Source organism: Crinia signifera, chromosome 6 (genome assembly GCF_055691185.1).
Source record: "Crinia signifera chromosome 6, ASM5569118v1, whole genome shotgun sequence".
In the NCBI taxonomy this organism is placed as follows: Eukaryota; Metazoa; Chordata; class Amphibia; order Anura; family Myobatrachidae; genus Crinia; species Crinia signifera.
This window is the reverse complement of record NC_139222.1, coordinates 130726267-130744246: the sequence shown is the minus strand read 5'-3', so window position 1 is coordinate 130744246 and position 17980 is coordinate 130726267. Positions and strand designations below refer to the sequence as shown.

General features: G+C 42.1%; 1 protein-coding gene across 2 annotated transcripts in view; it reads right to left on the bottom strand.

Annotated features, from left to right (window-relative positions):
- ERBB2 (erb-b2 receptor tyrosine kinase 2) overlaps nt 1–17980 on the bottom strand; it is a 111689-nt gene that overhangs the window by 10564 nt on the left and 83145 nt on the right. For both annotated transcript variants that reach the window (XM_083147198.1, XM_083147199.1), the window contains exons 7-19: nt 15398–15539; nt 14070–14186; nt 12885–13011; nt 12359–12432; nt 7608–7698; nt 5484–5683; nt 3510–3642; nt 3336–3426; nt 3088–3245; nt 2662–2709; nt 2407–2545; nt 2199–2321; nt 1776–1874 (exon numbers count right to left, since the gene is read on the bottom strand). In XM_083147198.1, coding sequence (XP_083003324.1) covers nt 1776–1874; nt 2199–2321; nt 2407–2545; nt 2662–2709; nt 3088–3245; nt 3336–3426; nt 3510–3642; nt 5484–5683; nt 7608–7698; nt 12359–12432; nt 12885–13011; nt 14070–14186; nt 15398–15539 — 1542 coding nt within the window. The remainder of the gene's footprint in view (nt 1–1775; nt 1875–2198; nt 2322–2406; nt 2546–2661; nt 2710–3087; nt 3246–3335; nt 3427–3509; nt 3643–5483; nt 5684–7607; nt 7699–12358; nt 12433–12884; nt 13012–14069; nt 14187–15397; nt 15540–17980) is intronic.

Genomic DNA, 17980 nt, shown 5'->3' with positions numbered 1-17980 from the left:
AAAATGTAAAAACATTTTATTGGCCTTTCTCTCATAGTATAAATCAGACATTATCAAGGTAAATTGTGTGAGGAAAGGGGAGTGCTAATATGTTTGATGTACCCCAGTGTTAATGCTGGTACACCCAGTGGTGTAACTAAAAGTTCCCCCCCCCCCCCCCCCCCCCCCCCCGCCTTACCCCTCAAAAAAGCCGCTGTAGCAGGTTCCCGTACCTTGTCTGTGTTGCCCGGCTCCCCTGTCCGCTCCTGGCTCCAGCCTCTTATGAAAATGAAAACGGACCATCACAAAATGTCTCCCCCCCATACAGCAGACAGTGTTCTGCTGCATGGGGGCAGACATTTTGTGCTGGTCCGTTTAGATTAGAAGCAGAAGCCAGGAGGGGACAGGGGAGCCGGGACCGCAGACAAATCTTCTGCGGGTCCCGGGCTCTGGCCACAGACGTGGCAGGTGAGGTCCCGGGAAAGGTGGCAGCGGCATTACAATAACCCCGCAGACCCCCGGCACCCACACTTACACAGCGCCTCCCCGCCACCGCAGGGTCTGCGGGGCTATTGTTCCGCCACTGGGTACACCTTCTGAGATACTGTGGAGCTCCAAAGATCTACACCTCCTCCAATAATCAGTAACACCATCTGAGGTGGAAGTATTTCAATCTCTGTATATGATGTCCATTTAACAAATCAAAATCTGCATATGGAAGTCTTGTTATTTGGGTGCAGGCAAACCTGCAGCATCCCTGTTGAGCAGGGATGGGGAACCTTTGGCCCTCCAGCTGTTGTTGAACTACACATCCCAGCATGCCCTGCAAGTTTTAGAATGGCCGGAGGGCCGAAGGTTCCCCATCACTGCTGTGGAGCATGGTTACCACGTTTAGTGTTTTATACCTGCCTTGTACATGCGCTTGCCTTGTACATGCGTTTGCTCCTTTAAATGAGGCCTGGTGCAAAAATAGTCACATTTACAATACAGATTTACAGGAAGGTGGAGTTTCCATTTGTAGTTCTGTAATAAGCGTTAGCACATGCTAGAATACTGCTTACTTACTAAGGAGACAGCAAACAGACCTAACCATCATAGATGTGCCATAGAACGGGATGCGGTCATCTATTAGAATGAACTTAGGTCTACAGTCATTAGGTCGACCCCACTAGGTCGACTGGCAGGAAGGTCGACCTGACTTAAGGTCGACATGACTTAAGGTCGAATTTGCATAAAGGTCGACATGAGGAAGGTCGACTGGTCATAAGGTCGACATGGGGTTTTTAACTGTTTTTTGAGCCGACATGTGCCGACAGTCGGTATTTCATGCCCTACCATCCACTAGGGCGTGGAGGAGGTTATTAAAGCTGTGGCGAGTGAAGCGAGCCACCGTGCCCGAAGCATTGCAAGCGAATCGAGCGATGCGAGGGTCCGATTCTCATTGCCAACTGTGTCCATGTCGACTGTGTCGACATTCGGATAAAAAACTGTGAAAAACCCATGTCGACCTTATGACCAGTCGACCTTCCTCATGTCGACCTTTATGCAAATTCGACCTTAAGTCATGTCGACCTTGGCACATGTCGACCTTAAGTCAGGTCGACCTTCCTGCCAGTCGACCTAGTGGGGTCGACCTAATGACTGTAGACCTAAGTTCATTCTGACAGATGTACCGATTCCCATAGAACTAGGGCAAGATCAAAGAGATACTTGGTAGCCCTTTTTCTCCTAGCAGATAATTCAATCATATATACTAGCCGTACAGAGGACGACTATCTGTATCTAATAATACTTACATCCAAGATTTCTTTGTTGGCTTTAGGTGATGTGTTCTCTCGCAACACCTTGATGGCTACTTGAATTTTTACATTCTCACCATCTGGAATCCAGATGCCCTAAAATTTAGAAGACTGATTGAAAAACAACAAAAGGACAATGGCCAATACACTCAAGCAAGATAATATGTCTCAATGTATGTAGGGGGTGTCTAGTTACTGTAGTTTGATATTGTTAATATACAATATATTTAATGTTTTTGTAACAGAAAAACCCCACCAACCACGGATTTGTCTAAAAAATTTAATATTGGCATTTTCTGGCATCAAGCATATTTGAGCCCTCATACCTTTGTCTATTGCCAGGGGAGACTACAAAGGAGAATTATTATGACTCAATAATAAGTATAGTGTATATAATCAATAGGAGAATGATGACAATACCTTAAACACTGTGCCAAATGCACCAGATCCTAATATCTTCATCTTCTTCAGCTCTGTCTCCTTGAGGATTCTCATCTGTGCCTGGTTAGGTATGGCTCCACTTGGCGTTAAGGGTTCCACCAGCTACAAAACCAGTACAAAAGTTGTAAAGGCATCGTAGAAGACTTTTCTGCTTTAAATAATACAGTAAACCCTGACCCCCTCACACCTCATTTTCCTGAAGGATGCGCCGTAAGGTGTGTTTCTTTTTCATATGCTTTCTGCGCTTGACAATCAACACAATGATGGTTACAACTGTTATCGTGAGAAAAATGCTGCCCACCACTGCTACTATCATGTAGGTATGGCTGCAAAGGGAGGAGATACAAGATACCAGACTGTAAGTGAAAGCTCAGTATGTACCAATAAATGAATGACTGCTTATTCGAACACATGTAGTTCCAAAAGAATCACTGACACTGACCTGTTGTTTACAATGATAGGACATCCTTTCTCATCTTGCTTATCGCACCTGTGACACAAAAGGAAGCGGATGTGTGACATGCCAAAACATATTTCCACTTTATGCAGTCAGAATACAGAGTCTCCTAGACTTGCTCTGTGAAGGTGCATGGCAGACATATATTAGCACCAGTAGCATTATTCACCAGCAGGGGGCTCTTTCACTGAGATGAGGTAATGCCATAGTTTTGAGCTTCTCTATGATACATAAATGGTCACTTTACAGAATATAAAATATTACCATGAAATACAAGTTACTTTGTAAGTGAAACAAATATATCTTCTTAGCGCACCCGTCATTTCTATACAATAAAGTTATTTTGTGGTCTAAAACAATATTTTCAGGGTGAAAGTGGGGGAGGGCAATGTCAGGCACGGCTTTACTTACGAATGGGAGCAGTTTACAGGACACAGCTGGCAGGTCCCCTCTTTATCAGCATATTTCCAAATGGGCACAAAGGAGTCCACTTTTTTCCCGCTCGGGCATTGATTAACACAGGTGCCTCCATCCTTGTAATGGGCACAAGCAACGCACTGATCTGCATTCTGTATGAAAAATAAACTTTGGTATAATCTCCAAAAGAGTCCAACACAAGGAAATATACCAAATTTTTGTACATAGTAAAATGCACCCACCGATCCATTGCATGTCTTAGATGCATTCTGTGGCATGCACTCGGGGTGGCATGTTATACACTGGCTTCCATTAACAACTTCCCTGGGCTCACTGCATAAACACAAATAATTGATATGTTAAATAATATGGTAACTTTGATTTCAGTATCATATTATTTCTGACTAAACACTCACCCTTCCTCAACATTGCAAGAGTCCACACAGTCATGGCCGCGTAGCAGGCCCTCACATAGGACACACTGGGATGGAGCAAAGCCCCAGCACTCTGCATTGGCACACAGGCGAAAACACACTTGTCCCTCTTGCTCTAAAAAGTACAGGGAAACAGTTAGGTCTTTGCACAAACCCTATGAGATGCAACAATATTAAAAACCTATGGGGTAAAGTTACTAAGATGGGAGATCTATTGAAGATGGGATGTTGCCCTTAGTAACCAATCAGATTCTATGGGTAATATTCAATGTTTGTATTCTCCATGTGCAGCGAATCCTGTATAGGATTCGCTGCACATTCACAGGGTTCCGAAGGGCTGCAGCATTCGCTGCCAGCCCTCCCTGTCACCCTATTCAATGCAGCAGGGGCTCGCTGCCCCTGCTGGCGAACTTTAAGCCGCAGGGAGCCAGGGGACGGAAGCAGGCAGGGAGATGTAAGCCTTCCTGCCTGCCCCAGAATTTGTGAGGGAGGGCTCCCGGGGCACAGACAGCAGAGGCTGCCCCCAGGGGAATGCTGGCACGGGGCAGGAGTAGGGAGCCGCTCCTCTGGTCCCACACGTAACAAGCCGGGACCAGAGTGAAGTGAATATATGAATATCTAATGAGCGGCTCCAGGCTCCCGGCCCCCTGCTGGTGAAAGTTTAAAAAAAAAAAATGTTTAAAATAATTAAATAAAATTTAAATATATATTCATATGCTTCAAGCACATGAATAAAAATAGCATGCCCCTTCACAGAAAAAAATTTTTATTATTTTTTACACCAAAAAAAAAAACCCTTTATTTTAAAAGATCACTTTCCATTTCACCTTAAAAAGATGTTGAATGCAAAATGGTGAATCATGGCAAAAATCAGGGAGAAAGCAATTCGCCATCCTAGCACTAAATACACTCTCGGCGAATCCCAGTTAAAACCCCATTGAAATACAACAGCGAATTGCAACGAGCATGAAACGGAGAACTGGCCGGCATTCACTGTTCGCTTTCGGCAAACAGTGAACATTGAATAGGGTGAATCATATTTTCAGTGAAAAAAATTCACTGCAAGGAGTGAAAACAGCCCGATTCGCAGAAAAAACGGTATATATATGCACACAAGTGGCTGTTAGGTACACAGAAGCTCTGTACAGCGCTATACTTGCTGTCTCTGCTGTCAGAATCTCTCTCTCCCAAGCCTGCACCGCTGATGAGTGATTTTCTGCTGCTGTAATGGCGCACACAGCATGAGAAGAAGCAGAAAGCAGTGTATAGGCATGCTTAGAGGCTTTGGTCCCGCTCTGAGCTAAGCCCCGCCCATCTAATGGCGCCTAGGCTATACTGATGTATAGACTGGCGCCTGTGTTAAACAAAGGGTTAACAACAGAATTGGAACATGCCCTGGTGGTCCAGTGGCAGCCCTGGCATCCTGTGCAGGGACACTGCCGCCGCCATCTTGCCGCACATGAAATGGGGTACCCCACTGTGGGGACCCCGAGTAACATTTACCACTTGACGGCTTCAGGCTGAGCCAGCCAGGGGTGTGCACGCTGCAGCGCAATGCCTGATAGAACAAGCACCCTCTCAGGTCAGTGGAACTGCAGCAGGGATCAGTTCGGTACCTTAAGAGGCCAGTAGCTGTCCCTTCCCCCAGCTTCCCTCGAAGCAGGGAAGCTGTGTAGCCCAAACAGCGACCCCAAAATAATAAATTAAAATAAATTGAAGAAAAACTCTCTGGAGCTCCAGCAATGTGCATCCTCTCCCGAGGGCCCATTTTCTAAAACTGGCTAGTAAGGGGAAGTAGGGGGGAGGAGCCAGCACACCCTGGTTGAAGAAATGTTATGTGCCTGTCTCGGATGACCTCTATTCCCCAATGTATCCCATATGAATGATAGTGAAATAAAATTGCTGTAAAAGTAGAATTACTGGTCCATTCATAAATGTTAGAGTATGACGACTTACCACACTCTGCCTGGGGTTTGTTGCTTGTATTTAGAATAGTTTGTCTGGAATTTCTAAATAGTTTTGGCCAAGGGACAGTATCCAAGAAGCAGAGATTAGGGTTTCTCTCTACAAGCACCAATCCACTGCTGATCTCATTCAAGGACCGAAGGCCGAGTGAAGAGATGGAAAGATTGCGAATGACCATTGAATACGCCCCGCTGTAAAGACAAACATTAGATGGAACCTAATACAGCAAAACATGAAAAATGAATCCGCATTACAAATTAAATGATTATTCGGAATTAAACCTACTTGCTCAGCATATATTTCCTGTTATTGGTCAGCCAAGAAACATACAAATACCTCTACTTTCACCAAATGACCTTTAAATAGCAATGACATTTTAAATTACATTTTTAATGATGACACAGACTTAGGGGGTTATTCAGACCTGATCGCTTCTCCGTTAATTTACAGAGCCCAGAGATCAGAAAGCAGCAGCCATCACAGAGTGAAATCCCGCCCTGTGCAAGGCTGAGAAAAGCTTGTAAAAATATCGCAGGTCGTCAATAGCTGCAAATCCATTCGCAATTCCCCCACCATTGAATGCGTTTTCCCTGACACTCCCAGAAAACGGACAGTTACCCCCCTCCCCAAACGCGACACTGGATTTTATCGCAGGGTTGGCTCACTCATGCGTGGTACAATCCTTATGCATGCGTAGTCAATCAATAATCAGCCGGGCTGAAGTTTGGCAGCCCAGCGATCAGCTCTGAACAGCCACCATAATCATAATGATATCAAAGTAGGAACTGATGCCAAATCACAATAAAATAATACAAGACAATAAAATGTAAGGTGCTGCGACACATATTTATTTGTGCATGTGTACAAATTTCTCTGCTTCATCTTTAACAACTGGCCGCCTTGAACACAGGGAGCTAAAAGTAAAAGCCTATGAGTTCCGTGAAGGACTTTTGCCCCCGTTTTTTAAAAGCAGGAATCATCTACAAGCCAAATCAGATTGGTTTTGCCTTGTAAATGATTGCTGCTTTAAAAAAAAAAAAACAGGCAAACTTGCACAACAGTCCCCTAGCTATGGATGCTATTACATTTAGCCCAGCATTTTTTCACGCCCAGGTTTAAATTGACAAAGATGGGAGTTCTATTGAAGATTGGATGTTGCCCAAAGCAACCAATTAGATTCTACTTCCCATCTTCAACAGAACTCTAATCTTAGGAAATGTTTCTTAAGGATCACTCTCTGCATCATTTCAACATTTCTTAGAATACTACTTGGTTTTGTCTCATAAGGGTCTTCAACTTATGAGGGTACAATGGAACAGGTATGACTACATTACATTGCATCAACATGCAATCAGTGTCTATATGTTCAATATAAACATTATCAACAGCAACATTATATACTGATGTCAACATGATGAATGTCCAGTGGCGTCCCAAGGCTGCACCTGGGCATCCCAAGGCTGCACCTGGGCGTCACCACAGTGCCAACTCCTGCTCAGTTACAGAAGTCGGGCGCTGCACTGTAACATTAAGTGCAGAAGCCGGCTTCTGTCGACATATCGCATGAAATAAACCTTGCTACTAAACCAATGTTTTAGGATCGTATTTGAACGTTGCTGCCTTTTTTTTTATTTTTCCAAAAAAGTGTCATATGGGCCTTTATTCAGATCTGATCGCAGTACAAATTTGTTTGGAAAATGGGCAACACCATGTGCACTGCAGGTGGGGCAGATCTAACATGTGCAGAGAGAGTTACATTTGGGTGAGTTATTTTGTTTCTGTGCAGGGTACATACTGGCTGCATTATTTTTACACTGCAATTTAGATTTCAGTTTCAACACACCCCACCCAAATGTAACTATCTCTACACATGTTACATCTGCCCCACCTGCTGTGCACATGGTTTTGCCCATTTTCCAAACAAATTTGTACTGCGATCAGATATGAATAAGGGCCATAGTCTGAAACAGAAATTATACAATGACTTACTTAAGAAGGCTGGCTAACTAGATCTGAAATATCTAGCAAAATATACATATTTGTTTGATGTAATTCCTACTAAATGTATTTTTCATTTGTGCTGTATACAGTTTTATTAACAATAAAGGTGCTCACTTGTGAAGGAGTCGCCCACGGATTACACGCAGGTTCTCAAACACACTGAGATTGGCGAGTTCTTCAGGCCAGGAGTCAATATATATATATCCTACAACGTAACACAAACATAGCATATATAAGAAATGGAGCATGATGTTACAGGAATATGTTTATATGTTATATATATATATATATATATATATATATATATATATATATATATAAAGACTTATACCACCAGCATTATTGCAAATGCAAATGATAGGACCCGCACATCCATAAAGTGATGAAAATTCAGCACGTTTATTCAAATAATGTGAATTAGGTCAATACTTATCCACGGGCAGCAGCGGATCGACATGGAATGAGCCCCGAATGACCTAATATAAAGCAGTGGAATATGCCATACTTACCCATGATTAGGGGTGATCAGGACGCCACCCCTAATCATGGGTAAGTATGGAATATTCCACTGCTTTATATTAGGTCATTCAGGGCTCATTCTGTGTGATACCCTTTGATTAAGGCGCAGAAGCGCCGAAACGGCTCGTCAGGGCACCGGATTGTTCCACGGCTTACAATTGTGCTGCTTTGATCCATGTGATATTCCATGTCGATCCGCTGCTGCCCGTGGATAAGTATTGACCTACTTCACATTATTTGAATAAATGTGCTGAATTTTTATCACTTTATGGATGTACTGGTCCTATCATTTGCATTTGCAATAATGCTGGTGGTATAAGTCTTTATTTGAAATATTGACCTGGCACTCACCCTTCCATTTGAAAAGTGTGCGTTTCCCTCAAGTGACATATATATATATATATATATATGTGTAAAATACATACAAATAGTGTGAGCAGCGCTAATTATCAAAGTCCCAAACAGTGATAGACAATGCCAAATATATTTCTCATAAATGGAGAAAGGCACAAAAGTCACCAAAGTCCAATAATGAGGACTGCAGCTCCCTTTCAATGAAATGGCATCCAGGGTCAGGATGATAGACATCTAGAGAAAACAGAAGAGAAAGGTGCGCTCCATGGTGCAGGTAAAACAAAATTTATTATGGAAACACACACTGAGTATCCAATCGGTATAAAAGACAATTGCTCGTACCAAGTGCTATTGCACTGTGGGCTGGTTAGCACAAGATAGTATGTAAATACCCGGGGCATGCAGCTGCACGAACGACACCAAGAGAGCCGGGACCAGGACAGCCAAGGACGCTGGGTTGCGCTGAGGGTAGAGTGGAAGCCGGAGCCAGAGATGTCAGCGTACGGAGAAGCCGGGACCAGTGGACCAGTAGAGAAGCGGGTATCACAAGCCACACTCTAACGCGTTTCGTCAGAGACTTCATCAGAGGGCGTGGCTTTGTGATTACCCGGCCAGTTTAAATAGGGGCTTTGCACCAATAGCAAGCACCCTTCAAAGAAGTTACGTAACTATAGTAACAGGCACAGTTGTTTTAATGCCTGAGACGCCTGAATTAGGCAAAAGGTGCACATGTGGGATCCAGCTCACAGTACATATCATGCATGTTCACATAAGAAAAAAAATATATATAATAAAAAAATACACATATCCACTTTACACAAAAATAACAACTTTACATAATAAACATTGTTATTGAACAATTGTACATTATATTAAAATTCAAAATACAGAGAATAATCAACACTTTGAGAAATGCACATTTGCGTCAGACAACATTTTTTTTTTAAATAGCAATAAAATACAATCACATAAGAAAGGGGACGGCACCCCAAAATATGCTATAAATTCATAAATGGGGTGATTTCATAACCTTCGTTCAACCCCTTAGGCGTTACAGTGTCGAGCTTTAGAATCCAAAAGGTTTCACGGCGTATTAGCAGCTTGTCTCTATCGCCGCCTCTTTTTGGAATCGGAACATGTTCAATAGCTCTGATTGTCATGCATGCTGGGTCACAATTATTATGTGTTTTAAAATGCCGGGGGACGCTGTGATTGGTGACACCATTTCTGATATTTCTAAGGTGCTCAAGCACTCTGATTTTAAAGACTCTTTTAGTTTTCCCGACATAATGTAGGTTACAGCTGCAAGACAATAAATATACAACATAGACAGAGTTACAATTCATAAACTGGTGAAATTTAATACCGGATAGTTTAGAATTTGTACTGTCCGTATTTTTGCCAATATACTTGCATGACAATCAGAGCTATTGAACATGTTCCGATTCCAAAAAGAGGCGGCGATAGAGACAAGCTGCTAATACGCCGTGAAACCTTTTGGATTCTAAAGCTCGACACTGTAACGCCTAATGGGTTAAACAAAGCTTTCGAAATCACCCCATTTATGAATTTATAGCATATTTTGGGGTACCATCCCCTTTCTTATGTGATTGTATTTTATTGCTATTTTAAAAAAAAATGTTGTCTGACGCAAATGTGCATTTCTCAAAGTGTTGATTATTCTCTGTATTTTGAACAATTGTTCAATAACAATGTTTATTATGTAAAGTTGTTATTTTTGTGTAAAGTGGATATGTGTATTTTTTTATTATATATATTTTTTTTCTTATGTGAACATGCATGATATGTACTGTGAGCTGGATCCCACATGTGCACCTTTTGCCTAATTCAGGCGTCTCAGGCATTGAAACAACTGTGCCTGTTACTATAGTTACGTAACTTCTTTGAAGGGTGCTTGCTATTGGTGCAAAGCCCCTATTTAAACTGGCCGGGTAATCACAAAGCCACGCCCTCTGACGAAGTCTCTGACGAAATGCGTTAGGGTGTGGCTTGTGATACCCGCTTCTCTACTGGTCCACTGGTCCCAGCTTCTCCATACGCTGACATCTCTAGCTCCGGCTTCCACTCTACCCTCGGCGCAACCCAGCGTCCTTGGCTGTCCTGGTCCCGGCTCTCTTGGTGTCGTTCGTGCAGCTGCATGCCCCGAGTATTTACATACTATCTTGTGGTAACCAGCCCACAGTGCAATAGCACTTGGTACGAGCAATTGTCTTTTATTCCGATTGGATACTCAGTGTGTGTTTCCATAATAAATTTTGTTTTACCTGCACCATGGAGCGCACCTTTCTCTTCTGTTTTCTCTCTCTCTATATATATATATATATATATATATATATATATATATATATTTGAATTTATTTTTGCAGTCGCTAAAGTTTACATTACTCGAGCTGACAATCTGTTATACTGGTAAAATCTTAAATGTCTTCTTAATTTTGGCCATTTTTTAACTGTAATAAATATGCACAAAATGCATTTATTTGTGTCTTGTGACCTTGTGGCTTTTGTGTGCCATCTTTGGGCTGTATTGATGGTCTATGCCCGCCACCTCTTTAGCACATTACACTACAATCGCACTAGATTTAAAGATTTTGGTGCTACTTTATTTGAATGAACATAACATGACTGAGAACATAGCATGACTGAACCACAAACAGAGAACATACATAGAACATTTTAAAATATGTGCATGTATCAGTAATACAAGATGCTATCAATGTGAGCAAACATTTTCTTCTAGTGATAGGCACAATTATAATTATGAAGAACTGGGACTTCTTATGAAGGGGCCAGGATAATTACTGTAATGTGTCTGTTTCTCATTTTGTAGAATGGGATCTTCAAATATAACTAAAATAGGTGAGAGCATGCTGCTTGGCGGCATTCCCCATTTAGCTAAACTCTAGAGAACCTTTCTATCATGCAAAATGAACACGGTTTTAAAGAGGTTACGTAGCAGAATCTGTCATTAGCCACAATATCTGGGTTCTTTTAGTGCAGAGTTTCCCAAACTCCTATTACATCCCAGAGTTCAGATGGTTAATATAAACTGAATGAGGTATAAATTAATGTCCAGATGTATTAAAGCTTGGAAAGAGATCAAATAGAGCACAGGTTCTCAAAGTCGGTCCTCAGGACCCCACGCAGTGCATGTTTTGCAGGTCTCACAGAATCAAGTGAAATAATTAGTTCCACCTGTGGATCTTTTAAAATGTGTCAGTTGGTAATGAGTCAGGTGACCTGGAAAACATGAACTATGTGGGGTCCTGAGGACCGAGTTTGAGAACCACTGAAATAGAGGGAGAAAAGTACTAACCAATCAGCTTCTGTCTCTTATAGATAGGCTGTGTTTGAAAAAATCAGTTAGGTGTGAGAATCAGAAAGTGAGAGGTCTCGGGAGAGTTTTCCCATTTTTAAGAGCGGAAATCAATCAAAATCACCCTGGTTTTTCAGTGTAAATGCTGCTTTAAAAAAAATGGAAAACGCTGCCAAAATCTCTCACTTTCTGATTCTCACACCCTATTACATTTGGCCGCTGGACTCTAATGGGGAAAATTGTTTTAGTTCATAATATGAGTATATAAACCCATGCAAATGAAAGCTAAAAATATAAAGTTTAGATGTTTGAATAAAGGCTGCCATAAAGCAGAAAAACATTTATTTAGAATTCATTTTAAGTTACCAACATTTAAAAGCTGGATGGTACTATTGCAAGTGGTGCATTATGTTGAAAATACGGCATGTTCCGTTCCACTGCAGTATTTCCTGTTGATATCTGTCCACCATCGTATACTTTCTATTGTCAGTGGGCAGACCTTTACCCCTTTAATGTGGCTTTGTGCTACATGTTATGCTATTGTTAGATAGGATGCTGTTGGAAAACCAATGCACAAAATTGATTTGAAAAATGTTAATTTATTACCACAATGCTTCTACTTTGCAAATGACCTATAAATGTCTACAACAGGTACCTGTAATTTCCTGGAGGGTACTGAAGACTTCTAAGTCCTCCAAAGTAAGTGGTTTGATGCTCTCAGCCGAATTACTGCAAAATCAGTTGAAGTCCATTATGAGAAATTCACACAAAGACGATTGTTATGTAGTTGGTTCATGAGTCAGTGTAACAATGTAAATGAATGTTCCACAGAAATATTCCAAGCGATTTTCAGTAATCAGTGTATGATGCTGAATTATGCCCCATGTATTCTCTAACTTTTCAATCATTAAATATCTAGGTATACCTAGATGCACTTCTATATTGCAGCTTCGTCTCCTGAAAGTCAGTAGGAGTAGGCATGCGTAGTTGCCTATAGAAGACCATTTAGGTGAATTAGTACAAACAAAAGATTTGCTTTGTGTGTCGACTGCACATTGATATAGAAAAGTGAAAAGTGAGTACTACTTGTGTAGTTCTCCTTGATATCCCTCTTTGAGAAAGCTTATGTGATTCTAAAGAACTGTATTAGCATTAAGACTTAAAAAGAGATAGGGACTTACACCTGGAAAGATTCAGAATGGAATACCAGGTTCCCAAATAGTTTGGTGCATCCTCGGAAATGCTGGATGTTGGTGGAATTAACAGCTGAAGCCATCTTTAAGAAGTCCATTCCTAGCCCGTAACAGACTGAGAGAGAAAGACAGTTAGATAGAACTGTGCCCACTGAAGTGTATAGAAAACACATACTAACGGCAGCCACATAATACAATCTCAATCTCCGTGATGGCACAAGTTCCAAGTGAATTTAAAGGGACAAAACCAATTAAATTAGGAGTGTTAACCCATTTACACGTGTCAAAGCAATGTGTGCAAATTTTCACTATTCAATTAGCCGTAAATGTTAAGTTGCATTACATCTCCATAGGTACTACAGACAAAAAGCAGAGTTAATTTCCAAAAGGGGTTTGGAGAGCGCTAAAAGTCTAAAACTAATATATATCACATATGTGCCTAATCAATAAATTAATGACACACAGAAGACCAGTGCAGGTATCAATGATAAATCTAATCTTTAATAAAAAAAGAATCATTTAGATACCTAAATGTTCTCAATATTAGGGTTATTAACTGTAGTGTTGTGGGGTCCAAAGTCAGGTGGGGGAATTGATGGGTTGCAATTGGGAGAGCTGTTGAGTTTGACTTTGGACCCCACAACACCACAGTTCACAGGACCACCTTCTCATACCTACCATCCCCCCCCCCCCCCCCCCATGTGTGACAGTGCGGTATCCTAACTGTGTGTTTACTTGGTACGCACCCCAGTGTACCCAACACCCATAACTACCCCCACCTCATTTGAGGCACCCCCCAGTTTTTTTATTTATCTATTTAATCTATATAAATAAATAGAATACTTAACCACACCAGTGTACAAGTCCTCTATTCTACACAAACGCACCCACACAGTTCCCAACCTACCGTTACCCCATGTAGAGTGCGCAGTCCACCTCCCCTCAATCAAGTGGTTCTTATCTGTCGTAAAATTTATGTTTCTATATACACTTGTATATCTTTCTTTTGTATATACTATATATATATATATATATATATATATATATATATATATATATATATATAAATAAAAAATAAATTTAATATAAATTGTGTTATAAATAAGTGCCTGATTTATTTCTAATAAATACAATGTGTTTATATCAGTAATGTATCCCTTAGGGTGTAATTACCTTTACTGCACTGGTTGGTGCATTTTTCACACTTCTGTACACCTCCCACAGTCACCTCCTGATTGTTTTGTGGGCAAAGAAGAGTACAGGAACCAACTTCGGTAGCCAAGTAGTTATCTAAATGAGACCAAAAGGAGTAGTACTGTACATTTTAACAAACAGATCATACATTTGAATAGTGATATTGTCATTCTGTAATTTATGTTTTTATCTTTGGCAGTATGGATGGCGTAATGGTAAGCATACGCATAATTCCAAGTATATGCAAGTATACCTGGCCAATATAGCTGATTCTGATAACTACCTCACAGCAGTGAGGTCATGGATTACATTCCCACTACTTCTCTTACTGTGTGGAGTTTGTATATACTCACTGTACTAGCCGGGTTTCCTCCCACATTCTACAAATATACTGGTAGGTGAATTGGCTTCCAACAAAAATGAATCCTAGTGTGTACGTGTGTGCATGAACATGTGTTTAGGCTAGACTTTATAGGGCGATTCCACAGCGATTTTGCCACTTTTCATCCGATTCCGGTGAGAAATCAGATAGAAGTGGCAAAATTGCATGTGTCTGACATCAGGTCAGATGTGATGAACAGTCCAAAGAGCATTGCATTGGAGCCTGAAGATCACATGCCTCCAGCAGGCTTGACTGGGATCGCATACAACACACTGTATGCAAAAGGACTGTTTACAGTTATTCAAGGGGGAACGAGGGCAAGGGTTAAAGTGAGCCGGGACAGGGCTGAACTGCCTTCCTTCAGTTCCATTTTGAAGGCAGAACCTCCATCCGCTCACCTTGTCCCGCTGGTTAGCTTGTGATGCATCGCAATGGGGCCCGGCGGGTGTAGAGACCAAAATTCTGGCCCAGCAGTGCACCCGTTCCCAGTAGTGCATTGCGGTCCCGATGCACTTTAAGCACTGATCGAGGGTAACATCTCCCTTGGGATAAGTCTCCCTAATGTATGGGCACCGTAATAGTCTGTCAAAATCGATGTTTCTATATTGATTTTATTACACATTAAGACAACATTGGAAGGCTGCACAATTATGCGGTCAGGCTGTGCTGTGAGGGTGACCTGGCATTAGAGGGGCTGGGCTTATTCTAGGCAATGTAGCCTCTGGTTCATTGATGACAGGCAATCTACAAGCAACTAGACTGAAACATGTTGTTATATTAGATGACTAGTGATGTCAGAGAGATCATTATAAGAACACCACATCCTGAATGGAAATATAGGAGAACAAAGCTTTGAAGTGCATTGGTAGTATGTTTTTAAACAATAACACCAAGAAGAGCCTATGTGTAAGCTAGGCTTACTTACAAGGACATTTGATGATACAGCTTGCCCCAAAAGTGTACCGGCCATCTTTGTTGACTACAGATACATAGGTCTCAGTGTTATATATGGTTAGTGGCGGACAGTGCAGCTCACAGATGCCGCTGAGGTTAAAATTACGACAGGCCTGCAAGAAAAGGAAGAAATTGAATTTACCTTCACCACCATGTTAAGTAGAACAATGTGATACAGTGCGGTCAGCTCATTTATACTTCCAGCACTTACAATGGGTGATATTTAATAGGATGAGAGATTCAGAAAGTGAGAGATTTGGTAAGAAATCTCCAGGTTTTTAAAGCGCCAATCATTTACACTGCAAAGCCTGTTTGATTTTGAAGTGTAAATGTTTGCCTCTTTAAATAAAAACAAATCTCTCATCCTATAAAATTTTACCTAATGCCTCTAATTTGGGCTTTCATTTTAAAAGATAGGAACATCATAACTATCTTTATCTAATAGATCACATAATAAATAAAATGTGCCTACAATGCTACAAAGGCACCCTATTGAAATTAGATAGATATCCAGTAACTGTTTGCTCAAAAAAAAAACATGAAAATATCAGCTTTCTGACATATAAATAAGGCATGCATGACCAGTATTCATTCTTGAATCATGGCACCCTACAGTTTGGAGATTTTTTCAAGGGAATTCTAGTCCAGAATGTGTTAATAAATTAAAAGAAATATATTATTCTAATGCCCCTTTCAGACCACACTTTTTACCCGTTATTTTGCCGTTTTTTTACCGTTTTAAAACGGTAATTTGTGCAGTCTGAAAGGTGCAGAGTGAATTTACCGGTTCTATTGAACTGGTATTTCTAAACGGTAATAAAGCAGGGTCCTACCCGTTTCAGACCCGTTTTTTTCATCCACTGTTTTCTATGGGTTAAAACGGGTTCAGAGTTGTGAAGGAACAAAAACTGCATTGAAATTCCGTTTAAGGACAAAAACTGCACTGAAATACCGTTTAAAGACATGCAGTGTGAAAGGGGTTTTAACTGGCAGACCTGTTTTTAGAAACGTTTTAAAATACCTGGTCAAAGCCAGTTTTGCGGTCTGAAAGCAGTATAAGTAATGCTGCTTTCACACCGCAAAACCTGCTCAGACCAGGTATTTAAAACGGTTTTTGAAACGGGTCAGAACAAGCTTAACCCCTTTCAAAGCTGAAAAGCTACACACTGTAAAGCGGTAAAGCCCCCCCCCTCCCCTCCCGGCGCTGAGACACAGGCAGCAGCAGCGCAGGCTGTGCTGATGATGAGAGGGACAGAGAGCAGGCAGCCAGCGGTGCAGCTGATGGAGAGCGGGCAGGGGGGCGCATGGTGAGGTGATGGGGGGCATCACCTCACCATGCGCCCCCCTGCCCGCTCTCCATCAGCTGCACCGCTGGCTGCTCTCCATCCCTCTCATCATCAGCACACCCTGCGCTGCTGCCAATGTCGGACTGTCAGCACCGTCTCTCCCACCACCACCCCACCGCAGAGGCAGCAGGACATCCACATCGCACTCCCGCTGCCCGCACTCCGCTGCTGCCCCGCTCCGGAACTGGTGAGTCAGGGCAGACAGCCGCCCGTCCCCCTCACCTCCTCGGCGCAGTGCAGCAGCCCCCGCTTTCACCCCGGGCAGGACACAGTGCCCCGGAGCTGCAGCGACCATTCCCTTCAGGACACAGTGCCCCGGAGCTGCAGCGACCATTCCCTTCCCTGCGCTGGGGGGGGGGGGAGAGGAGAATACCGGTTAAAACGGTAAAAAAACGGCAATAAAACGGTAAATATGTGCAGTCTGAAAGGGGCATAAACTGTGCTTACCTATCACCCTTAAGCTGGTTTCACATTGCAAAAACCTGCTTTTAACACGTTTTTGCAAACGTGTCTTAAAACTGGTCAAAAGCCAGTTAAACCCCTTTCATATTGCATGTTGTAAATGTAAAGGTATATTGCAGTTTCAATACCGTTTTTGTACCTTCAGATTCAACCCGTTTCACCCATAGAAAGCCATACAATGTAATTTTAAATGTTTTTTTTCCTGCTAGTGGGCGGGGATCAAGTGGGGTAATCATTTGTAGCAAATACCGTTTCTGAGCTGTTCAGACTGCAGGAAAAAAGGCTCAGAAACGTGTAGGATCCTGGTTTTAACACGTTTCAAAATACCGGTATTTTGTAACCGATAAATTGATTGTGGAGCTTTCATATTGCAGCTGGTACCGTTTTAAAGCAGTTAAAAATCGGCAATATGCCGTGTTAAAACTGCAATGTGAAAGGGGCTTATCATTCAGGGCCTTATTCTGGTCGATGCGTAATTTTCCGAATTCTTATGGATGGTGTTTTTTAGCCATCTGCGCATGCGTGTGCAACGCTATGCGCATGTGCCACGCAAGGTCTCCGTACTCGTTCTCACTAATACCGTACAGAAATGTGCACGGCATTCACTCGGGAAATATGGGCGTAATATGGGCGTCATTCGGAACTACACAGGGGCGTAGTTTCAAAGTGGGCTAAACTGGGCGTAAACATGGGCGTACACGAGGGAGTGCACTAATTCTGGTAGGCGTGCATTCGGACAGCACACC